The sequence below is a fragment of the Schistocerca nitens genome, chromosome 6 (genome assembly GCF_023898315.1).
Source record: "Schistocerca nitens isolate TAMUIC-IGC-003100 chromosome 6, iqSchNite1.1, whole genome shotgun sequence".
In the NCBI taxonomy this organism is placed as follows: domain Eukaryota; kingdom Metazoa; phylum Arthropoda; class Insecta; order Orthoptera; family Acrididae; genus Schistocerca; species Schistocerca nitens.
This window is the reverse complement of record NC_064619.1, coordinates 38285383-38311644: the sequence shown is the minus strand read 5'-3', so window position 1 is coordinate 38311644 and position 26262 is coordinate 38285383. Positions and strand designations below refer to the sequence as shown.

General features: G+C 44.1%; 1 protein-coding gene across 1 annotated transcript in view; it reads right to left on the bottom strand.

The window, feature by feature from the left end:
- LOC126262766 (glutamate receptor ionotropic, delta-1-like) overlaps window positions 1-24159 on the bottom strand; it is a 108804-nt gene extending 84645 nt beyond the window's left edge. Inside the window, exon 1 of the mRNA XM_049959579.1 lies at window positions 23881-24159. Coding sequence (XP_049815536.1) covers window positions 23881-24159 — 279 coding nt within the window. The remainder of the gene's footprint in view (window positions 1-23880) is intronic.
- Window positions 24160-26262: the final 2103 nt, after the last annotated feature.

The following is a 26262-nucleotide window of genomic DNA, read 5'->3' as shown; positions in this document are numbered from 1 at the left end:
TAATGTGCACTTTATGTGCAGAAATTTTCTATGATGGTATATTTTTTTCTAAATTTACAATATAATTTCTTCAAGGATATAAAATGTAGACTATCAATGGCAAGGAAAGCGTTTCTGAAGATGAGAAATTTGTTAACATCGAGTATAGATTTAAGTGTTAGGAAGTCGTTTCTGAAAGTATTTGTATGGAGTGTAGCCATGTATGGAAGTGAAACATGGACGATAACCAGTTTGGACAAGAAGAGAATAGAAGCTTTCGAAATGTGGTGCTACAGAAGAATGCTGAAGATTATATGGGTAGATCACATAACTAATGAGGAGGTATTGAATAGGATTGGAGAGAAGAGAAGTTTGTGGCACAACTTGACAAGAAGAAGGGATCGGTTGGTAGGACATGTTCTTAGACATCGAGGGATCACCAATTTAGTACTGGAGGGCAGCGTGGAGGGTAAAAATCGTAGAGGGAGACCAAGAGATGAATACACTAAACAGATTCAGAAGGATGTAGGTTGCAGTAGGTACTGGGAGATGAAGAAGCTTGCACAGGATAGAGTAGCATGGAGAGCTGCATCAAACCAGTCTCAGGACTGAAGACCATAACAACAACCATTTCTTCACGCGTAATTTAGTCACACTTCCATTTTTTTGTAAATAGAAATTAACGAAATGTGTCGTAGAGTAGCCATTGAGAATAACATACACATGTATTTGTATCTACTTATTTATTTCCCTAGCGTAGTTTCCAGCGCCAATGTTCTTTTTTTTCATTTCTTTATTGGAATTTGGCCATTCATCACATTTACATTATACAGGATGCTCTGCTTAACTCTGGCACCTCATACAATTCCGAAATGAAACATAATCTGTGCCAGGGATGCTCCTGTTTCAGGTTACTCCAGAGAAGAAACAAAATATTGGCTGTCATGAAGGCCTTTATATGCTGTACGTTTTATATTTGCTATGGTTCCATTTCTTATCATGAAATTCAAACTTTTAGATTGTACATCATTCGTATTAGAGCTGAAACACGTTCGGTCAAAACAAATCTGCCCAGAAGCGCACTTCATGCTGTTGTATCTTCCCAAAAGAAATAATACGAATGAAGTTAATGCCATACTTTACTTATGAAGGACAGTCTAATAGTCAGAGAAAAATGTCACTTGTGGTAAAATTAGGTGACACGTCCAAGATGCAATATTCTCCACTCTTACTTTACAAAACCGATAAACCACTTAATTATACATGCAAACTGACTGTATGCCCGTGTTACGCGAGGGAAGTTAAAGAATTTGATTAGACCATGTACTTAGTGTGCGAGTGGATAAAATATTTATTTTACTAGGAACAATGATTGGAAATGTTAGGTGAAGCCTCTTAGTTTTATTTCGTCAGCAATACTGTATTATTCAGCATTTGATCTGTAATGTGCTTTAAATTAAAATTCAAGTCAATGAACTGAGTTGAAGATTATTCTGTGACGTGATCTTCTTTGTATTATCTTTTGAAGCCAATATGTTTAAGTTTTTATTCTTGAATTTCCTCACAATGCTGTGATTAAATGGATCAACAATCTCGTAAGTCCCATCCATAATTTACACTGTCCACTGAATTTCAACATTGACGCCCATACGTGGCTCTATTATTTGTAGTACTTCTTGAAGAGCTGGAAAAGGCTGATGTTCCTTCAAATTACCATAGGAAATTTGACATTTCTGTTTTTTCCTTCTTCATGATGATACTCTTTTAGCATATGGACCTGTTCCAATGTGAGATCTTTAACAGGTTCCTGAAGCATATCGTGTTGTTCCAAATGCTTCTCTTTTTTCATAGCTAGACAGATATGGAAGTGGCGATACGTTACTTGAACGCTGTCTTTTGTTAACTGCCCATGAGATACAACAAAATCAACTCCATGTAATGCAGCAGCCTTCAGTGATGCTATTATATTCTGACAGATTTCAGAACATGTTTGCATTTCTAATTTAAGAGACGTTCGAAGCTCTCAATAGTCACCATGCAAGCCTAACCATGACTCCTTCCAGAAGTGAGAGTATGAAACACTTGTGCTACATTCATACTGCTTGACTGGTTCTAAAATAGGACGTCAACATTTAATTCACCAAAAGGGTGCCGATTAGCAACAGTTAGTGGAACCACAGAACGCCCTTCGTTTCTCAAGTAAACTTCATTGCTGATTAAACAAACCATTTCCAATGATTTTCCCTAGCAAAATAATTTTTCCCCTTGGACAGTAATTACATTGTCTGTTCAAATTATTTGTTACTTCTTGCGATTGCTTTCTTTTAAGATTTTTTTCTACTGTTCGTTCACCATCTGTAAAGGTAAAGCATGAAGTCCTGCCTCACTTAGAATTAGGGTGTTCTCAACCACATGCTAGGCGAGCTGGTTGTGGGGCAGGAGTTCCAATTAGAAATACTTTGGAAGGGGTTTGCAGTTGCGACATTTGCCCAACAGCAAACCTCGGGCAGAACTGGTGGAAAGCAGTTTTAAGTTAATTCTGAGGTGATGTCGAAGACTTGCCCGGCGCGTGTCGTCAGTCGCTGGTGATGTGATCGACGGGCGGGGGGGGGGGGGGGGGGCATTTTACAGGAATTGGCTGTGCTGGAGTACTATTGGATAGGCGAATCTTGAATAGACAGCAGTAAAAGGAGTAAATAATTCTGTAGTCATACACGAAGCGTAAGTGCAAAATTTAGAGAAATTCAGACAGCCGTTTATCGAACACCTTATCAGTTAAACTCTATACATTTCCTACTACTGTCTTTGTGTCTGACGGCTAAAATATACTGACTGAGAATAAGGAAATTCAATAGAAGATGCGGTTGCAAACTGGACAAAACAAACACATAAGATCATATACTATAGTACATTGTTAAAACTAAACTAAGCTCCTCCCGAACAGGCCATGAAGGCGTAACGGTACTGACCGGCCGCCGTGTCATCTTCAGCTCATAGGCATCACTGGTTGCGGATACGGAGGGACACGTGGGCAGCACACCGCTCTCTCGGCCGTATTTCAGTTTCAGAGACCGGAGCCGCTACTTCTCAATCAAGCAGCTCTTCAGTTTGCCTCACAAGGACTGAGTGCACCCCGCTTGACAACAGCGCTCGACAGACCGGATGGTCACCCATCCAAGTGCTAGCCCAGCCCGACAGCGCTTAACTTCGGTGATCTGACGGGAAGTGGTGTTACCACTGCGGCAAGGCCGATGGCTTAGTACATTATCAGTATACATAAATGCGGACAGCCGTTTATCGATCACCTTACCAGTTAAACACTATACATTTCCTACTACTGTTTCTGTGTCTGACGGCTAAAATACACTTACTACGAATAATGAGATTGAGTAGAAGATGCGGTTGCAAACTGGACAAAAACACACAAGATCATATACTTTATTATATTATTAGTATACGTAAGTTTCATTTTGTACGCCCAAATTTTTACACTATCCCTTCTTGAACAACTGACTTTCTTCTTCCGTTACTACCTCTTGTTTACTTTCGTGCTGTGTATATTATTTTCGCCTCGTGATGACTGGGTGTTGTGTGATGTCGTTAGGTTAGTCAGGTTTAAGTAGTTCTAAGTTCTAGGGGACTGATGACCATAGATGTTAAGTCCCATAGTGCTCAGAGCCATTTGAACCATTTTTTGTGTATTATTTTCTTCTAAGGGTCAACAATATACCCGCATTCTTATTTAGTTCCTCGGGATGCTAGATGTGGAACACAATTTTAAATACGCATTTCGTACCCATATTATTCCCTTGGGGACGAATTTTGCAAAATACTTTGTTAGTGAATGCTTACGTTACGTAACTACTGTTTGCCAGATTTTCAAGTTTCTATAACAAATAGATTAGCATGTGTATTTATACGCGGACAAAATTTTGAAGCCCTGTTAGCATTTAGTGGCTGAATTTAGAAAAATCTTTTCTCAGCGGGCGTGTAAGTCACATAAGAAACATTTTCGCTAAATTTAAAGTTTCTGGAACCAGTGGTTTACGCTGAATTTCGATTCGACAAGGAAATATGAGCAGCGGAGCCGCATGTCAAAATTTCCAAATTTCATCTTTCTAGGAGCAGTGGCTAGGGTTGCGCGTTGTTATGCCAGACAATCAGTTTTTTTTTCTTTTATGAACTGCCTGAGAAAAAAAGTGAAGTACACAGAAGGAGGGGAGGAAACGAAGTGAAAGTTCACTGGTTCAGAGGGTGTGATGTTATTGCAGTTTTCACAAAACCGATTCAGATTTACAAAGGTATTGCAAGTATGAGCCCACTTCTCAGTATGACGTTGCACCCGCTATGGCGTGGTGCGTGTTCCCATTCGGGTGGGATAAGCCGCTGCATCCTCTGCCTAAGCAAGCTGGCCCACAGCTGTGCATACTTGATATCCTGCATACTGACACACACACACATGTTCTATTGGGACAGATCTTGCTAGCCATCTCTAACATTACGCAGACAGTTCATAGAGACACGAGCCACGTGTGTACAAGAGTCTTCCTGTTCGAAAATGGCACCACGATACTGTCACATGAAAGGCAATACACGAGGACGCAGGATGTTTGTGACGCACCGTTGTGCCGTCAAAGTTCCCTCAGTCACGACTAGCCGCGACCTGATGTCGTAACTGATGGCTTCCCATATCTAAACGCCAGGAATAACACCGCTGTGCCTCCCCAGAACATTGGAAGAATGGGACTTCTTCCCAAGCTGCGTCATACGACGGCAGTTCAATAAGTAATGCAACACATTTTTTTTCTGAAACAGGGGTTGTTTTATTCAGCATTGAAATACACCAGGTTATTCCCCAATCTTTTAGCTACACAACACTATTTTTCAACGTAATCTCCATTCAATGCTACGGCCTTACGCCACCTTGAAATGAGGGCCTGTATGCCTGCACGGTACCATTCCACTGGTCGATGTCGGAGCCAACGTCGTACTGCATCAATAACTTCTTCATCATCCGCGTAGTGCCTCCCACGGATTGCGTCCTTCATTGGGCCAAACATATGGAAATCCGACGGTGCGAGATCGGGGCTGTAGGGTGCATGAGGAAGAACAGTCCACTGAAGTTTTGTGAGCTCCTCTCGGGTGCGAAGACTTGTGTGAGGTCTTGCGTTGTCATGAAGAAGGAGAAGTTCGTTCAGATTTTTGTGCCTACGAACACGCTGAAGTCGTTTCTTCAATTTATGAAGAGTAGCACAATACACTTCAGAGTTGATCGTTTGACCATGGGGAAGGACATCGAACAGAATAACCCCTTCAGCGTCCCAGAAGACTGTAACCATGACTTTACCGGCTGAGGGTATGGCTTTAAACTTTTTCTTGGTAGGGGAGTGGGTGTGGCGCCACTCCATTGATTGCCGTTTTGTTTCAGGTTCGAAGTGATGAACCCATGTTTCATCGCCTGTAACAATCTTTGACAAGAAATTGTCACCCTCAGCCACATGATGAGCAAGCAATTCCGCACAGATGGTTCTCCTTTGCTCTTTATGGTGTTCGGTTAGACAACGAGGGACCCAGCGGGAACAAACCTTTGAGTATCCCAACTGGTGAACAATTGTGACAGCACTACCAACAGAGATGTCAAGTTGAGCACTGAGTTGTTTGATGGTGATCTGTCGATCATCTCGAACAAGTGTGTTCGCACGCTCCGCCATTGCAGGAGTCACAGCTGTGCACGGCCGGCCCTCACGCGGGAGATCAGACAGTCTTGCTTGACCTTGCGGCGATGATGACACACGCTTTGCCCAACGACTCACCGTGCTTTTGTCCACTGCCAGATCACCGTAGACATTCTGCAAGCGCCTATGAATATCTGAGATGCCCTGGTTTTCCGCCAAAAGAAACCCAATCACTGCCCGTTGTTTGCAACGCACATCCGTTACAGACGCCATTTTAACAGCTCCGTACAGCGCTGCCACCTGTCGGGAGTCAATGAAACTATACGAGACGAAGCGGGAATGTTTGAAAATATTCCACAAGAAATTTCCGGTTTTTTAAACCAAAATTGGCCGAGAAAAAAAATGTGTTGCATTACTTATTGAACTGCCCTCGTACTTGCTGACGATGGTAATCCGACCCATCGCTGAACACGATGCCACACCGTTCATCGACTGCCCATCCATCCTGGTCACGGCGCCACCTGAAACGCAGCCGTTTGTGTCTCTCCTCAGTACTTCACTGGGAGAGCACCTCTGTCGAGAGCGAATCGGAGTGCGACTCTATATTGAGTCCTTGCGATTGAGCGTTGTTCACTGTGTTGGCCGCTACACTTATTGTGCTGTGTGAACGGACAGAGTTAAACGCCTGCGAGCGAATTTTTGAGTGGCATCGCGGTGGACTGGTTATCTGACCGGTTTACCTCGCCAATAGTTAGACTAGGGTCGAATAGGAGTCCTTGACTTCATCAAGGCGTAGGGAGAGTTTGATTGGCGGAGGTCAATCCAGATAGAACGAGAGTTATCTTATTTGTCAGCAGCGAGCGGCGCAGACAGTCATCGCAGCTTATGGTATTGTGCGCTACAGCTCTTGCGAGCCCCATATTTCCTCCACGACAGTACACTTCACTGCATTTCACACGCGACAGCCTCGACCGCACCTAGCAATATTCTAACGGATAATTATTCAAGTTGAGTAGGCGCGGCTCTCAGCCATTCTGCCAAGTCAATAACAATCTTAAACTTTGTGTAGAAATTTCATTAGCGAGTCATATCCTTAAGAGGTAACTTCACATTCTGAAAAGAACCCGGAAATAACTTGTTCAGTTCATAACTAAAAGTGCCATTGTGATTTCTCAGAATTTTTGCAAAATAAATAATAATTTTCGTTAGTTTCATGTTTTTCTTACACTAACTAGCACTACTCCAGTACCCAAGTATCCCACTAGTTACGTAAGAAATTTTGTGATTTGTTGTGTCATTTGCTTACAGCGGACGACTCCAGAAGATATTTATTGCTGAAAGTTTTTCAGGCATTTCTCTTTAGGAGCGTCTGTCTGACTTCTGTAGTAGTGTGGGGGTGGAAATTGCATCTTGCAGGAGCCACAGGGTAAAGGGTACATCTCAGATTAATCCGTTGCGCAGAATGACAGAATAGCACCCACACGCTCACAACACACACTGGTGACCTCTGGGCCATTTTCTGTACCGCAACTTCCCATTTGCTATCCTGAAAAATTGAGTCAGCATCCCTCCATAATGAGTGAGATGACGAGCTCAGAAAGAGCGAGAGGTGTTAGTATTGTGCTGTGCATAGCTTGAGGGGAGAGTGTTTCTAGAAAGGAAAAAAAGACGGAAAAAAACATAAAATGAAGGTGTTATGTGGAATGTCGGATGTTTTATATTCATTATTGTTATTTATTTGTATAACATTTTTTAATCAAACCCCTACTCTGTTTTATCTAAGTAATCCTCCAATGTATAAAATGTATTGCATAACACGTACTTTTTAGCTGCCTTTTTAAATAAGTGTGTTTCTGCAATTTCTTTAATCTCTTTTGGTAGTTTATTGAACAATTTTATTCCTTGGTAAAAATGTTGTTTTGAGTTTTATGTTTATTTTTTCTTGGTAAATGTAAGTTGAGTCTATCTCTTGTTTCATTGTCATGGACAGAGCTGTTTGTGCAGTAATTACCAATGTAATCTTAATGTGTACAACTGATTGGTAAATGTATTCACACGGAGTAGTTAAAATCCCCCAGTGTTTTGAACAGATGTTTACAATGAGCTCGACTAGTATTTTTTGTTATTATTCTTATGGCTCTTTTCTGGAGTTTGAAAATTGGGGTTCATATTTTGTGCATTTGTTCTCCAAAAAAGAATGCCATAGCTAAGAATTTAGTGTACATATGAATAATACGAGGTGTGGCTAGAAAAAAACCGGACTAGTACTGGTGAAACAATAAAACGAATGCAATAAGGCTGAAAGTCGCGTGGCCTGTCACGTGACTCTCGCTCCGCCTACTGCTCGAGTTTCATCTGCCTCCTGCACTCAGTCTGCCCGTGGCGTCTGTTTTAAGTAGTTGACGTTTTGTCTGTGCGTCGGAAAATTTTGAGTGTACAGAAAGAACAGCGTGTTAACATCAAATTTTGTTTCAAACTAGGAAAATCTGCAAGTGAAACGCTTGTAATGTTACAACAAGTGTACGGCGATGATTGTTTATCGCGAACACAAGTGTTTGAGTGGTTTAAACGATTTAAAGATGGCCGCGAAGACACCAGTGATGACACTCGCACTGGCTGACCATTGTCAGCAAAAACTGATGCAAACATTGAAAAAATCGGTAAACTTGTTCGACAAGATCGCCGTTTAACAATCAGAGCAGTGTCTGAGTTAACAGGAGTTGACAAGGAAAGTGTTAGGCAGATTCTTCATGAAAGTTTCAACATGAACAAAGTGTGTTCAAAAATGGTTCCAAAGTGTCTCACAATTGAACAGAAGGAACGCCGAAGAATGATTTGTTCTGACATCCTGGAAAACATTGAAAGTGATCCCACCTTCTTACAAAATGTTATTACTTGCGATGAATCGTGGTTTTTTACTTACGATCCCGAAACTAAACGCCAATCGATGCATTGGAAAACTCCAGGTTCTCCACGACAAAAAAAAGCACGAATGTCAAAATCGAAATCCAAGGCAATGATGATTGTTTTTTTTGACATCAAAGGGATTGTGCACATTGATTGGGTACCAGAGCCGTGCGGTTAAAGGCGCTGCAGTCTGGAACCGCAAGACCGCTACGGTCGCAGGTTCGAATCCTGCCTCGGGCATGGATGTTTGTGATGTCCTTAGGTTAGTTAGGTTTAACTAGTTCTAAGTTCTAGGGGACTAATGACCTCAGCAGTTGAGTCCCATAGTGCTCAGAGCCATTTGAACCATTTGAACCATTGGGTACCAGAGGGACAAACAGTGAATCAGAATTACTACATTAGCGTCCTGGCTACCCTACGTGAGCGAGTACGGAGAAAACGGAACGATTTGTGGAGAAAAAAGTCACGGATCCTTCACCAAGACAATGCCCCAGGTCACAGTGCGTTGTCAGTGAAGACGTTTTTGGCAAAACACAACATTCCCATCTTAGATCATCCACCCTACTCACCCGATTTGGCCCCTGTGACTTTTTTCTTTTCCCTAAAGTCAAGTCAGCTTTGAAAGGAACTAGATTTGAGACTGTTGAAGCAGTAAAAGAAAAAGCGACGGAAGTAATGTATGGACTTACCGAAAATGATCTGCAGCATTGCTATGAACAGTGGAAAATTCGTATGGAGCGGTGTAGAGACCGAGGAGGAGAGTACATTGAAGGAGATAACATGAAATTGTAAATAATTGTAAATAAATGTTTTTTCCAGCATCAGTCCGGTTTTTTTCTAGCCGCACCTCGTATGTGACTAAGACAGTACATGTTACACACTGATGATAGGATTCTAAGGGCATAACATTCTGATGACATTCTGTTTGTAAGTACCTTTGTGTGTTCACACCACTTCAACTGAGAATCAATATTCATTCCTAGAAATTTTGCATTTGTTACAGTCTATAGAGGTTCCATCTACATTTAATTTAACATTGTCATTTTTCCTCTTCAAACTGAAATTCATGGCATAAGTTTTCTTTATGTCAATGTCACTTTATTTCTTACTGAGCAATCGTAAACTTCCTTGAGAGTTTCATTTGCTTTCTCGGCAAGGGATTTTCTCAGTGACTATAATATTGCTGTCATCAGCAAGAGAATTTTTTCACCATGAGTAACACTACTGGGAAAGTCATTGATGTATATCAGGAATAGTATTGGTCCTAATAGGCTACCTTGCGGAACCCCGCCGTGACTAGTTTGACCGTGCTTGGAAACGGAAGTTAAAGAAGGGATTCCTTATGGGATTTGAGTGGCGAAGTAATATTGGTAGGTGTATAATGAACAGGAAGCTGGGAAATGAAATTCGTGTAAAAATGTTTTGCAAAATGTTAATGCAGAACTTAGAGAATTTTAGACAGCCATTTACGTGAGCACTGTAAGTGAAACAGTTCTGCATCAAGTCAACTCCTACAAATCTGAATGTATGTCGCGAAGCACCTTCTGAGTGGGAATTGCCGTTTTGTTACAGAGGGTTGGGGTTTCTGTATCCGTCAGCGACTCCAGCGGGGTTTGGAGGACCACAGCCTCATCGCTGGCGGCGCTCCACCCCAAAGGCTTGCGACGCTATATACAGCAGACACATGCGTCACTCGTGCTCTCTGGGCTGGGGCTGCATACGAAGCCCAGCACAGCATAGCGGGCACCAGCAGTTGACGTGCTCGCACGCTTAATGTCCATCCCGCTACTACACCCAAGGGACGACACGTCGCGGTTTGCTGCACTGCGCCGATCCTCGCTTGCTATTTACTAACGGCTACTGCCGAACTTGCTTCTGTGCATCTGACGTGTACGAAGTGCAATACAAGTTTTTATTTATCACATCGAAACAAATAAAGATACACTCTAAAACAAGAAACCGAATGGGACGGAAAACGGCAGATATGATGTACATTTACACGCAAACGAACGCGTACAATTTCGGAAAAACTAGATGATTTATTCAAGAGAAAGAGCTCCACGAACTAACAAAGTCAATAACGCGTTGGTGCACCTCTGACCCTCATGCAAGCAGTTATTCGGCTTGGCATTGATTGATACAGTTCTTGGATGTCCTACTGAACGATACCGTGCTAAATTCTGTCCAACTGGCACGTTAAATCGCTAAAATCCAGCGCTAGTTGGAGGACCCTGCCCATAATGCACCAAACATTCTCCATTGGGGAGAGAACCGGCGACGCTGCTGGTAAGCACGAAGACAAGAATTAGAAACAGTCGCCGTGTGCAGGCGGCCATTATCTTGCTGAAATGTAAGCCCAGATTGGCTCGCCATGACTGGGAACAAAACGGGACGTAGAATATCGTTGACTTACCGTTGTTCTGTAAGGGTGCCGCGGATGACAAGCAAAGGAATCGTGCCACGAAAAGAAATGGCACGCCAGACCATACCTCCTGGGTGTCGGGCCTTAGGGTGGGCAACAGTCGGGTTGGTATCTCGACATTGTCCGGAGAGTCTGCAAATACGTTTTTGCTGATCATCAGGGTTAAATTCGAAGCTGGACTCATCACTGAAGAGAATTCTACTACAGTCAACTAGATTCCAGGCCGAAGAAGAATGTGGAGAGGCCCCAGGCACTGGTTGGGTACCAACCTGACTGTCGCCCGGCAAACAAAAGTGATGGGCTGGGGTTCCATTTCTTTCCATAGCAGGACATAGGAGGACGACAGTTCAAACCCATGTCTGGCCATGCTGATTTAGGTTTTCCGTGATTTCCCTGAATCACTTCAGGCAAATGCCAGGATGGTTCCTTGAAAGGGCACGGCCGACTTGTCGCGTCCCAGCACAGTTTTGTAGTGTGATCAGAACGTTGATGACAATCTGAGGGTTGTTTGAGTGCCCACCTTTATTGTCGGAGATGAGAGGGAGAAAGCTCTCCGAGGTAGAACTGGGTGGTTATTGGTTGCAGTGGTAATCTTTTTAGGATTAATGGCATGATGGGTATGCTGAAGAGTTCAGTATTTATTTAAGTAATATTTTTATTCTCTTTGATAACTTATAAAAGAGGTGCCAGTTCCTAACCCCTTTCTATATTACTTGTCAGACTCAATTTATTCTTATCAACAGGCCACTCGCCTAAGCTTACAAGAGGCAATTACTATTCTGTAAATTGTTCTTGTTAATTACGAAGCTACAGGGTGTTTCAAAAATGACCGGTATATTTGAAACGGCAATAAAAACTAAACGAGCAGCGATAGAAATGCACCGTTTGTTGCAATATGCTTGGGACAACAGTACATTTTCAGGCAGGCAAACTTTCGAAATTACAGTAGTTACAATTTTCAACAACAGATGGCGCTGCGGTCTGGGAAACTCTATAGTACGATATTTTCCACATATCTACCATGCGTAGCAATAATATGGCGTAGTCTCTGAATGAAATTACCCGAAACCTTTGACAACGTGTCTGGCGGAATGGCTTCACATGCAGATGAGATGTACTGCTTCAACTGTTCAATTGTTTCTGGATTCTGGCGGTACACCTGGTCTTTCAATTGTCCCCACAGAACGAAGTCACAGGGGTTCATGTCTGGCGAATAGGGAGGCCAATCCACGCCGCCTCCTGTATGTTTCGGATAGCCCAAAGCAATCACACGATCATCGAAATATTCATTCAGGAAATTAAAGACATCGGCCGTGCGATGTGGCCGGGCACCATCTTGCATAAACCACGAGGTGTTCGCAGTGTCGTCTAAGGCAGTTTGTACCGCCACAAATTCACGAAGAATTTCCAGATAGCGTGATGCAGTAATCGTTTCGGATCTGAAAAATGGGCCAATGATTCCTTTGGAAGAAATGGCGGCCCAGACCAGTACTTTTTGAGGATGCAGGGACGATGGGACTGCAACATGGGGCTTTTCGGTTCCCCATATGCACCAGTTCTGTTTATTGACGAAGCCGTCCAGGTAAAAATAAGCTTCGTCAGTAAACCAAATGCTGCCCACATGCATATCGCCGTCATCAATCCTGTGCACTATATCGTTAGCGAATGTCTCTCGTGCAGCAATGGTAGCGGCGCTGAGGGGTTGCCGCGTTTGAATTTTGTATGGATAGAGGTGTAAACTCTGGCGCATGAGACGATACGTGGACGTTGGCGTCATTTGGACCGCAGCTGCAACACGGCGAACGGAAACCCGAGGCCGCTGTTGGATCACCTGCTGCACTAGCTGCGCGTTGCCCTCTGTGGTTGCCGTACGCGGTCGCCCTACCTTTCCAGCACGTTCATCCGTCACGTTCCCAGTCCGTTGAAATTTTTCAAACAGATCCTTTATTGTATCGCTTTTCGGTCCTTTGGTTACATTAAACCTCCGTTGGAAACTTCGTCTTGTTGCAACAACACTGTGTTCTAGGCGGTGGAATTCCAACACCAGAAAAATCCTCTGTTCTAAGGAATAAACCATGTTGTCTACAGCACACTTGCACGTTGTGAACAGCACACGCTTACAGCAGAAAGACGACGTACAGAATGGCGCACCCACAGGCTGCGTTGTCTTCTATATCTTTCACATCACTTGCAGCGCCATCTGTTGTTGAAAATTGTAACTACTGTAATTTCGAAAGTTTGTCCGCCTGAAAATGTACTGTTGTCCCAAGCATATTGCAACAAACGGTGTATTTCTATCGCTGCTCGTTTAGTTTTTATTGCCGTTTCAAATATACCGGTCATTTTTGAAACACCCTGTACAAATGCTAGCTGTTCCTTGAGACAAAAACAGATCGTCTATGTTCAGAGCTATTCCCCAGAACAGATAATGATGACTTATCTTGCAGTTGGTGTGTGTGCCTCCAGATCTGATCACCGACTTCTCGCTGCGAATATTACTTCTGCAAACTCAGGTTGCGGCTGACTGGCGTACTACTGCTCGCTGACTCCTCCGTCAGACTACTCCATCAGAATTAAGTTGCAGCTGACCCTCGATAATAGCCTTTCGGGATATTTCCATTAGCTGGCTCCCTTGACACGTAAATACTTTAATGTTGGATTTCTCCTAGAGGTTTCCGCTCGTTTTGTTGACTTTCTTGGCAAGCCTTCGTTGTCTTACATTTCAGCAAGATAATGCCCGCCCGCACAAGGCGACAGTTTCTACTGCTTATCTTCGTGCTTGCCAGACCCTAGCTGGGCCAGCAGGGTCACCGGTCCCCTCCTCAATTGAGAACGTTCTGAGCATTGTGGACAGGGCCCTCCAACCGTCTCAGAACTTTGACGATCTAACGCCCCTATTGCACGGAATTTGGCACGGTGTCCCTCAGGAGGACACCCAAGTACCCTATCAATGAATGCCACGCCGAATAACTGCATGCATAAGTACCACAGGTGGACCAACGCGTTATTCAGTTGCTCAGTTTGTGAAGCTCTTTCTCTTGAATGACTCAACCAATTTTTATGAAATGTTAATCGTTTGTTTGTCTGTACATGTACATCACATCTACCGACTTTCGTCCTATTCGGATAATTCCTTCGTGGTTTTTTTCTTACAGTGTACACAATGGTTTTTTTTTTTTTTTTTTTTTTTTTTTTTTTTTTTTTTTTTTTGGAGGTACAAGTCTGTAATCCTGTTACAAATTGAAAGCCTGGCGCGATTATGGGGACTGTCAAGACGAAGTGTGTTAAGTGGGCTGTTCAGGTTTTCATATTGGTAACGCCACGTAGCGCTCTGTATGAAAATCACTGGCTGTGCTGTGTGCAGTCTGTGGCTGGTTTGCATTGTTGTTTGCTATTGTAGTGTTGGGCAGCTGGATGTTAACAGCGCGTAGCGTTGCGCAGTTGGAGGTGAGCCGCCAGCAGTGGTGGATATGGGGAGAGAGATGGCGGAGTTTTGAGAGCGGATGATCTGGACGTGTGTCCATCAGAGACAGTAAATTTGTAAGACTGGATGTCATGAACTGCTATATATATTATGACCTTTGAACACTATTAAGGTAAATACATTGTTTGTTCTCTATCAAAATCTTTCATTTTGCTAACTATGCCTATCAGTAGTTAGTCCCTTCAGTAGTTAGAATCTTTTATTTAGCTGGCAGTATTGGCGCTCGCTGTATTGCAGTAGTTCGAGTAACGAAGATTTTTGTGAGGTAAGTGATTCGTGAAAGGTATAGGCTATTGTTAGTCAGAGCCATTCTTTTGCAGGGATTTTTCAAAGTCAAATTGCGTTGCGCTAAAAATATTGTGTGTCAGTTTAAGCACAGTCATGTATAATTTTTCTAAGGGGACGTTTCAAGTGTTGCGGGAAGCTGACCAAGACGGACAGCTATTTTTGCACGGAACATTTACACAAGCTCCTTCCTTTTTCCATTTATTTTTGAATCTAACACCATGAACAAGTTTCATGGACTTTACCGATATAATATGACAACCTTGCGACCAGCCCTCGTACTTTGTACAAACTGCTCTTGTCCATTGTGTTCAATTAACGCGACGTGTGTCATGTCACCATACGCGAGGCTTAAACGCTGTTTCTCACTGAACGGATCCAGTTAAAATTGTGATCTGTTCTACAGAGCTTTAACTTGCATCTTACTGTCATTACAAAATTTTTGGCAGTTTCAATTTTTTTACCATGGCTGATGTGCCCACACGAAGTATACACGTATGGAACGGCAGACTCGACGATTTCAGAGTGCTCAAAAATTCCACATGGTGATTTACTACGTCATCTGTGTCTATCACCGTGTCTATTAAAATAATAGTATATCAGTTACTCAGTTTCGAATAATCTCACGAGAATATTATTGATGACAACGCTTGTTCCTTTCCTTTTTTGGGAGGGGGGGGGGGGAGAGCTAAGACTGGCGTTTCTTTCAACCATTACAAAGGCTTGTCGCTAATTGGGGCAATGTCTGGATAAATTATTGCAAACAGTCCTCAACTGTAGTCACTACAGTGCACAATCATTCAGCATATACTCTTACATCAGACCGTTGTAACATCCACAGGCGGCTATTTTCTCCAAATAATAACTTTCATTCTGCATATAATGAACTAAGAAATCAATGGAGCAGCCTTCAGCTGCTATATTAATATTTTGCAACAACATGTAAGAATATCTCGCTTAGCTATTTAAAAAATATGTTCCTACTTGTCTATCACACTCTAGCTTTCTAGTAGCTCTAGTAGACAGATGCACCTGTATATGTTCTAGGGCTAGGCGAAAAGTAACACTGTAAAAACGCAATTATCGCCTTTCAAATAAACAAGCCGATTGTAGAACAGTTTTTATTTATTAATTTCGAATACGACGGATGAACTTCTCTAGTCCATAGCACCAGCTGAGAGCAGAGCACGATCAGATGTTTTCTGCCGAGAAGAAAGGACGACTTCGAAACAAGAGGTAGAAGTTTAATTTCCAGCAGTGTCTGACTGCCCTCCTGCAGAATAGGAATCCAGCGTCCCCAACAAAGATTTTGAGATCGTCTGTTTCTGGTTAGTCATTGTTTCTCAGATGCACAAAAGATGTGAAAATTACCGGCTGGCGTACCGCCTCTCACATGCGCTCTCAGATTTTTATAAGTTTGAGGACAATAATTGAGCATCACAGAGGATATCTGTTGAGACACAACGCGAGTTCTTTCGATATTACAGGTAAAGCTTGGCGAAAACCTCTCACTAGTAACCATGTGACATTACCCATTAACGCAGAGTTACTTTTACTATTCTGAGTATCAAAAAATGTTGCATGAAGCAAGGAGCAAAACATGGGCCAGTGTTACTGAAGTACCAGAACTATCAGTAGCACTAGGCTAAAGGGTAGACAAGAACTAAATACCAACCTGAATGAAATTTGTGTAATTGAGGAAGATTCATAAGATTTTGTAAAGAATGTAAACAGCTAGTGAAACTTTCATAAAAAAAAATAGTCGCAATAGTATCTTCTCGAAGACTGGAAGGCACAACAGATACGAAAAAGGTCTATTCACGCAGACCTCGTTAATACTGGTGATATCTTAAAATCGTTTTAATAAAGTAGTTTCCATAACATAGACTACCTTTCTGTTAAGATAGCTCTATTAGCTGAATTAAATTTGGCAAGAGGAAAAACTAATGTGATGTTGATGAAGAAAATGGCTCTGAGCACTATGCGACTTAACTTCTGAGGTCATCAGTCGCCTAGAACTTAGAACTAATTAAACCTAACTAACCTAAGGACATCACACACATCAATGCCCGAGGCACGGCCACTCCGGCCGGCGTTGATGAAGAACATAACTAATGACAGAATACGTCTGGTTAAAATGGAAACATGTTTCCGTAGCCATGAGTTCAGAAGAAAGGAAACGGACATTTATGTAGTATATACATTTTGAAACTATTTCTGGATAAAGCTCTCTTTGAGATTAGTACCTAACTTCGTGGTAAAATCTCTATAACCTTTGAGTCTGGCTAAGGTTGACGACAACCTTCTGTATGCTTTGTGCATCTTCCCTTGTAACGACATTTTCATCATGCGGTTACCATAATTCATCAAATAACATCAGGTCATCTGGAAAAACAAGTAAAACAAATCTTTGTTCGCTGATAACGAATTTGTGAGTTGGCAATGTTCAGTGCTGCCACGCTAGAGTTGCCTGTGGTATTCAGTAATTTTAACAGTCGTTCAGGACTCCTTGATGAGTACAGTTGCGAAGTGAATCCGCCTATATTTCGGGCCTATTATGATTTAGTATTTGCTTTAATTCGAGACGCATCCGCACAGGAGTCGAGTAGAAGCCGTACGTTCAGTGTCGAATACCCCCTTTGCAAACAGTGGCAACCAGTATAGTTATTTGTAATTAATGTTCAGTCTTGATGATTAATTCAGCGAAATCGATACTAAAAGCAGAAGTTCATAACAATGACGTTTTGGTATTTGACTCACACAAGTAAGTTCGTCTCCGTCCATGCAATTGAATGTAGCAATCTGATTCAAACAAAGAACGTTTCAGACAATTTTGTAACTAGAGCAACAACAGCTTAAGTAATTAAACATAATCGATTGACCATTCATACAGTATAGCAGGTATTTACATACAGGTGTTAAAACTTTTAAAATATGAAACTGAATGACACAGGCCCACTGAAGCATATTTTAATCGGTCAAGAGATGACAGTTCATGGCGATTTTAATACAGGTCAGTCCCGTTTTTTGTCAGCTGTTCCACGTTTTTATTTTAGTTAATGGTTTACTGTTTTTTCATCAAGAATCAGTTTCTGATTCATAATTACATCCTTTCGCTTTTATAGACTGGACATTCATCATTGATGATGGTTTTTACTAACTGAAGATGGCTGAGAATGTTGGCTAGCCACACCAACCGTTACTTTGCGGCATTCTATAATAGCTCCCTATACCATATGACATAGTATTGTAAGTAACCATGCGGCTGGTCCCGGCGGAGGTTCGAGTCCTCCCTCGGGCATGGGTGTGTGTGTTTGTCCTTAGGACAATTTAGGCTACGTAGTGTGTAAGCTTAGGGACTGATGACCTTAGCAGTTAAGCCCCTTAAGATTTCACAGACATTTGAACATTTTTTTTGTAAGTAACCATAATCTGGTGTGAAATTACAGATCTTATTTATTGTATACGAGTAGGCACGTCCTTTGTGGGGCACATGTGATTCCCATCTAGTTTCCTAACTAGATGCATAATATTTTCTTCTTTATTTAAATTTCTTCACTCAGAACTTTGAAAATATCTCAGCTAATTTCATTTTCCCATTATGAAAGTATAAGTCATAAAAATGTCTGTACAGGTATACACTAGAAGACGCAACTTAAAAGTTGCGAAACACGTTGTAGGAGTCTGTAACCGTCTTCAATAAATACAGCTATTGCGGACTACCTGCATTGTCATTTAGTCTTATATCTTAAAAGTTTTGACACCTGTATGTTAACACCTGTTACACAGTATGAACAGTCAGTAAGTTATGTAAAAGAACGTCCCCATTGGTCAGACGTAGTAGGCTCTGATCACTATGGGACTTAACTTCTAAGGTCATCAGTCCCCTAGAACTTAGAACTAGTTAAACCTAACTCACCTAAGGACATCACACACATCCGTGCCCAAGGCAGGATTCGGACCTGCGACCGTACCGGTCGCGCGGTTCCAGACTGTAGCGCCTAGAACCGTTCGGCCACCCTGGCCGCCAGACGTAGTAGGATTAATACGTTGACGGAAATGGAAAGTGTTATCTTGAATACTTTGAACGACCACACCAAACTGATACTTATGTACACTCCTGGAAATTGAAATAAGAACACCGTGAATTCATTGTCCCAGGAAGGGGAAACTTTATTGACACATTCCTGGGGTCAGATACATCACATGATCACACTGACAGAACCACAGGCACATAGACACAGGCAACAGAGCATGCACAATGTCGGCACTAGTACAGTGTATATCCACCTTTCGCAGCAATGCAGGCTGCTATTCTCCCATGGAGACGATCGTAGAGATGCTGGATGTAGTCCTGTGGAACGGCTTGCCATGCCATTTCCACCTGGCGCCTCAGTTGGACCAGCGTTCGTGCTGGACGTGCAGACCGCGTGAGACGACGCTTCATCCAGTCCCAAACATGCTCAATGGGGGACAGATCCGGAGATCTTGCTGGCCAGGGTAGTTGACTTACACCTTCTAGAGCACGTTGGGTGGCACGGGATACATGCGGACGTGCATTGTCCTGTTGGAACAGCAAGTTCCCTTGCCGGTCTAGGAATGGTAGAACGATGGGTTCGATGACGGTTTGGATGTACCGTGCACTATTCAGTGTCCCCTCGACTATCACCAGTGGTGTACGGCCAGTGTAGGAGATCGCTCCCCACACCATGATGCCGGGTGTTGGCCCTGTGTGCCTCGGTCGTGTGCAGTCCTGATTGTGGCGCTCACCTGCACGGCGCCAAACACGCATACGACCATCATTGGCACCAAGGCAGAAGCGACTCTCATCGCTGAAGACGACACGTCTCCATTCGTCCCTCCATTCACGCCCGTTGCGACACCACTGGAGGCGGGCTGCACGATGTTGGGGCGTGAGCGGAAGACGGCCTAACGGTGTGCGGGACCGTAGCCCAGCTTCATGGAGACGGTTGCGAATGGTCCTCGCCGATACCCCAGGAGCAACAGTGTCCCTAATTCGCTGGGAAGTGGCGGTGCGGTCCCCTACGGCACTGCGTAGGATCCTACGGTCTTGGCGTGCATCCGTGCGTCGCTGCGGTCCGGTCCCAGGTCGACGGGCACGTGCACCTTCCGCCGACCACTGGCGACAACATCGATGTACTGTGGAGACCTCACGCCCCACGTGTTGAGCAATTCGGCGGTACGTCCACCCGGCCTCCCGCATGCCCACTATACGCCCTCGCTCAAAGTCCGTCAACTGCACATACGGTTCACGTCCACGCTGTCGCGGCATGCTACCAGTGTTAAAGACTGCGATGGAGCTCCGTATGCCACGGCAAACTGGCTGACACTGACGGCGGCGGTGCACAAATGCTGCGCAGCTAGCGCCATTCGACGGCCAACACCGCGGTTCCTGGTGTGTCCGCTGTGCCGTGCGTGTGATCATTGCTTGTACAGCCCTCTCGCAGTGTCCGGAGCAAGTATGGTGGGTCTGACACACCGGTGTAATGTGTTCTTTTTTCCATTTCCAGGAGTGTATTTCCATTCCTGCGGTGTGTATTGATTAAAAGTTCATCCTTATGCAAGCTAATTTTCAGTAGAGAAAAATGGCTTTTCTACAGACGAACAATGGTGTGAGTGCTCGATGATAGCGTCTAACAGTACTGGGTTTTCAGGAGACGACAATACAGGAGGTGCGCGTGTTGCTTATTGCTATCATCCGGACTTTTAGAAAGTCTAATGATTGGCACGAAGGACATGCGACCATTATAGCGACATATCACACAGAGTTCCGCTATGGTTCAATGATCGCAGAATAAGCGTTGATAAGACGGACTCAGGGCAACAGTGTGACAAGAAGAGCTGGCTCTGCTCGTTCCACACTGTCTACAGCACAAGCAGATCGTAGTATTGTTAGACTGGCTGTGACGAACAGACGGATGACAACAGCGAAAATCTGGGCAGAGGGTTGGGTTATTTGGGGAAGGTGACCAGACACCGAGGTCATCGGTCTCATCGTATTAGGGAAGGACGGGGAAGGAAGTCGGCCGTGCCCTTTGAAAGGAACCAATTCGGCATTTGCCTGGAGCGATTAAGAGAAATCACGGAAAACCTAAATCGGGATGGCCGGACGCTGGATTGAACCGTCGTCCTCCCGAATGCGAGTCCAGTGTCTAACCACTGCGCCACCTCGCTCGGTTCAATCTGGGCAGAGGTTTCAGGCATAGTTTCACCACGAACCGTCGGGATCATATTAGTGGGCTGAGATATCGAGTTGTAATGTGTCGTTTACGGCTGACACCGTGTCAGAGATAACAAGGACTTGCATGGCGTCGAGCATGAGGCAACTGAGAGGCTAAGTGTCATTCTGTGGTGTTCAGCGATGAATTTCGCTTCTGTCTGTGGCGGTGACAACAACACCAACGAGTCCACAGACGATCGTGTGACGGCTCAGAGGAAGTAGAGACTTCTTGAGACCCATATCTTTCTCGAACCGTGCTGTGGGAACTACTGGATTTGACAACAGGGCAGATTTGGTAATCACTGAAGAGAGGCAATATGAGACAACAATCGTAAGCCCTGTTGTGATATCCTTCATGATCAGGGAACCAAATGGCATTTTCCAGCAGGATAAAGCAATATCCCACACTGCAGTTCGCACCAAAAACGCCTTGAGGAATGTGCAGATACTTGATTGACTTGCCCAGTCCTCTGATTTGTCACGCACAGAGCATGTGTGGGATATCGTCGGTAAAGCAGATGCCAGACTGAGATTCATTGGAAGAATCCTATGGAATGCAGTCCGAAAACAAAGGAAGTAGGTTACAGTACACTTGTTCGCCCACTGCTCGAATACTGCTCACCGGTGTGGGATCCGTACCAGACAGGGTTGATAGAAGAGATAGAGAAGATCCAACGGAGAGCAGCGTGCTGCGGTACAGGATCATTCAGTAATCGCGAACGCGTTACGGAGATGGTAGATAGATTCCAGTGGAAGACTCTGCAAGAGAGACGCTCAGTAGCTCGGTACGGGCTTTTGTTGAAGTTTCGAGAACATACCTTCACCGAGGAGTCAAGCAGTATATTGCTCCCTCCTACGTATATCTCGCGAAGAGACTGTGAGTATAAAATCAGAGAGATTAGAGCCCACACAGAGGCATACCGACAATCTTTCTTTCCACGAACAATACGAGAGTGGAATAGAAGGGAGAACCGATAGAGGTACTCAAGGTACCCGCCGCCACACATCGTCAGGTGGTTTGCGGAGTATAGATGTAGATGTAGAATACATAGACCTAAAACTTCATACCAGCTTCCAGCCAGCAATCTTCATGAACTGACACAGCATTTGTTTCAGACATGCCAAAAAATTCCTAATATTGATGATGGACAACAATTACGAACGGAATGATAGTTTAATGATTCAATATCTGTAACGCTTCCCACTTTCGCCAGTGTATAACTTCGGTAGAATGTGTGTTAACTGAAAGCAACCCATCGTGTCGAGGCTTGCCGTCACAGACGAATCACTAACGAATAGGGCTCGAGGAATCTGTTGCAGATGCAATCTTCTCTGAAGCTAACAATCAAATTCACGTTTCTTACGCGCCATTGCCTATCAGGCCAGATACCAATGGATCCCTGCCCATTTAGAATCGATACGAGGTAACAGCTCCTCTGTACACTCGCACTTTCAGGTTACTACACTACTGGCCATTAAAATTGCTACACAAAGAAGAAATGCAGATGATAAACGGGTATCCATTGGACAAATATATTATCCTAGAACTGACATGTGTTTACATTTTCACGCAATTTGGGTGCATAGATCCTGAGAAATCAGTACCCAGAACAACCACCTTGGTACGGCTGGGTATTGAGTCAAACAGAGCTTGGATGGTGTGTACATGTTCAACACGATACCACAGTTCATCAAGAGCAGTGACTGGCGTATTGTGACGAGCCAGTTGGTCGGCCACCATTGACCACACGTTTTCACTTGGTGAAATCTGGTGAATGTGCTGGCCAGGGCAGCAGTCGAACATTTTCTGTATCCAGAATGGCCTGTGCAGGACCTGCAACATGGGGTCGTGCATTATTCTGCTGAAATATAGGGTTTCGCAGGGATCGAATGAAGGGTAGAGCCACGGGTCGTAACACATCTGAAATGTAACGTCCAATGTTCAAAGTGCAGTCAACGCGAACAAGAGGTGACCGAGACGTGTAACCAATGGCACCCCATACTATCACGCAGCGTGATACGCCAGTATGGCGATGACGAATACAGACTTCCAATGTGCGTTCACCGCGATGTCGCCAAACACGAATGCGACCATCATCATGCTGTAAACACAACCTGGGTACATCCGAAAAAATGACGTTTTGGCATTCGTGCACCCAGGTTCGTCGTTGACTAACACCATCGCATGCGCTCCTGTCTGTGATGCAGCGTCAAGGGTAACCGCAGCCATGGTCTCCGAGCTGATAGTCCATGCCGCTGCAAACGTCGTCGAACTGTTCGTGCAGATGGTTGTTATCTTGCAAACGTCCCCATCTGTTGACTCAGGGATCGAAACGTGGCTGCACGATCCGTTACAGCCATGCGGATAAGATGCCTGTCATCTCGACTGCTAGTGATACGAGGCCGTTGGGATCCAGCACGGCGTTCCGTATTACCCTCCTGAGCCCACCGATTCCTTATTCTGGTAACAGTTACTGGATCTCGACCAACGCGAGCAGCAAAGTCGCGATACGATAAACCGCAATCGGGATAGGCTACAATCCGACCTTTATCAAAGTCGGAAACGTGATGGTACGCATCACAACAACGTTTCACCAGGCAACGCCGGACAACTGCCGTTTTTGTATGAGAAATCGGTTGGAAACTTTCCTCATGTCAGCACGTTGTAGGTGTCGCCACCGGCGCCAACCTTGTGTGAATGCTCTGAAAAGCTAATCATTTGCATATCACAGCATCTTGTTCCTGTCGGTTAAATTTCGCGTCTGTAGCACGTCATCTTCTTTGTGTAGCAATTTTAATGGCCAGTAGTGTGGATGATAGCTTGGAATCTGACTACAGCTGTTTCGACGGAAGGCAGGAGTTTGGTTGGGCGAGGTCGGGTACGCACCGGCAGCGCGGCGCCCAGCGCCAGGCCCTGGAGGTTCTTCTTGGCGACCCACTGGAGCCTCCGGTTGTCGTACTGGAGTCCGGCGGCGGGCGCCCACCGCCCCACGTGCCAGCGCGCCAGCGGCCAGCCGGGGTGGAGGCGGATCAGCCCCCACAGCACGGCGTCGCCCCCGCCCACGCGCCACGTGGCCCACGTGACGTCACTGTCCACCCGCACCTGCAGCCTCTCGTCCGGTTCCTGCGTGCTCCACACAAGCCAGCGCGTCGACGTGTTCATCATCTCGGCCTTGGCGCACTGCAACGTAAGAAGTCCACGTATGCGAATCGGAGATTGGAATGCAGTCTTAGGTGGAGACAGGAAACAGAAAATAACGAGAGACTTTGGTCACTACTTAGCGAAATCTAAAGGGAGGAAGATTAATGCATACAGTTCTATGCGTGGCAAGAGTTAGCTGTTGCAAATAAACTTTCTTAGAGCCACTTGAATAGGCAGTACAGTGTAAGATGCCAGCGATCAAAGCAAAGGTCAGAAGCAGTCTGAAAGGCTTGTAGGGGTGTTGCAAGAGAAGTTGTGTCGAGAAATAATGTTTACGAAAAAAATTCGATGCGTTGCGCCGTTTCCGATTTAATTGGCGTTAAAGTTAGCCAGTCAGGTCACTGCGCGTGAAAATTCAAACAGTCTGCTACACACAACGTTGCCAAACGCGATCTTTGTCCACAGATGTCTATGTATTGCCCAATTTAGGCGCATGCACGTGCTTGAATTTAAGCACGCAATTGGCAGTTGGCTAACATCAGTGCTAATTAAATCGAAAACGTAGCAACATATCGATTTTGTCTTAACAATTATTTCTCAGCACAACATATCCTGCGACACCCTTACAAGCTTTGAGACTTTTCCTGACCACCCTGTGGTTTAGTAAAACAAAGATTCAGGAATGAAAGAATGCAACGTATCTACGTGTCCACGCTGATAGTGATCATAACCTTGTACTAATGAAATGTCAGTTGAAATTCATGAAGTTAAACATCTGTCTTCTGAAACGTTAGAATCTACATAACTTAAAGGAACTGCAAACTCAGTCTTAAAAAACATATGACAAGCAAAGCAAATGACGGAATAGTACAAGGGTCTGAGCCAGGGAAGATACAGGCCAGTGCTTCTTTCTGTCACAACTGATGCCTAATTTGAAAATTGAGAAGTCAGCAAGGGAAGGGACTATCCAGATGTGAGATTTGTTTGACACGGACAGAAAATCATAGTGGTACATTTTGCTGGTGTCACAGCATTGGCCACCGACAGTGAACAGGAATTGAGAACGGTGCTTTATTAAACTGAACTTCTGTTAGCTGATGACTATAACACCCACAGAAGCAAAACCAAAACCAAGGCAACGGTGTGCACAGCAGCTAGACTTCCTTCGGTACCGAAATAACAAGCTATTGAAGAGTTGGATGAATTTCGCTATCTCGTTAGTATTATAGATAACACCAGTGGGAGACGACATTTACCTACCGTTTATAGACTAGGATGTCTATGGATTCATTGCAGGGGGTACAGACAGACAGTCTTGGGAAGTATTTTTGAACGCCACGAACTTGTAAGTCATTTTCAAAATGGTTCAAATGGCTCTGAGCACTATGGGACTTAACTGCTGAGGTCATCAGTCCTCTAGAACTTAGATCTACTTAAACCTAACTAACCTAAGGACATCACGCACATCCATGCCTGAGGCAGGATTCGAACCTGCGACCGTAGCGGTCGCGCGGTTCCAGACTGTAACGCCTAGAACCGCTCGGCCACTCCGGCCGGCAAGTCATTTTCAGCCAGGTGTCCGGATACTTTTGATCACAGTGTATTTCTTTCGGAATAACACGTCTGCTCATTTTGATTGAAAATGTCGTGGCATATCGGGTTAAAATAATGCGGAAAAGATTGGCGCAAATTTTTCTGGATCGTTCCACGCTCGAATAACACCAGTACTGACGGCTGCTGGGTAAGTTTTTTAAGTGCTAAGATGCGTGTTCCGTGAATCAGTTTGTCACTCAAAGCTGGAAGAAATTCAATAAAACAAACCCGCTTTTCAGTCACTATTTGTATGTTCTGAAAATTATTCTGCAAATTTTAAGCGTGGAAAAGCCACATCTTATTACAACGAAGCAGTACTACAAAAAAATAAAAAATGGTAGACTTCAACTGTTTTCACAGATAGACTTCCTTTTTATTCAAAGTTGTACATACAGATTAATTTAAGTGATAGGATAAACATATTTCTGGATATTCGGTATTTGACCAAGAATTTTAAACTATTACTTTCTTTATGTGCAAGATACAGTACAAAATGCACCTGACATTCCAGAGATACGCATTACGTGTGGACCG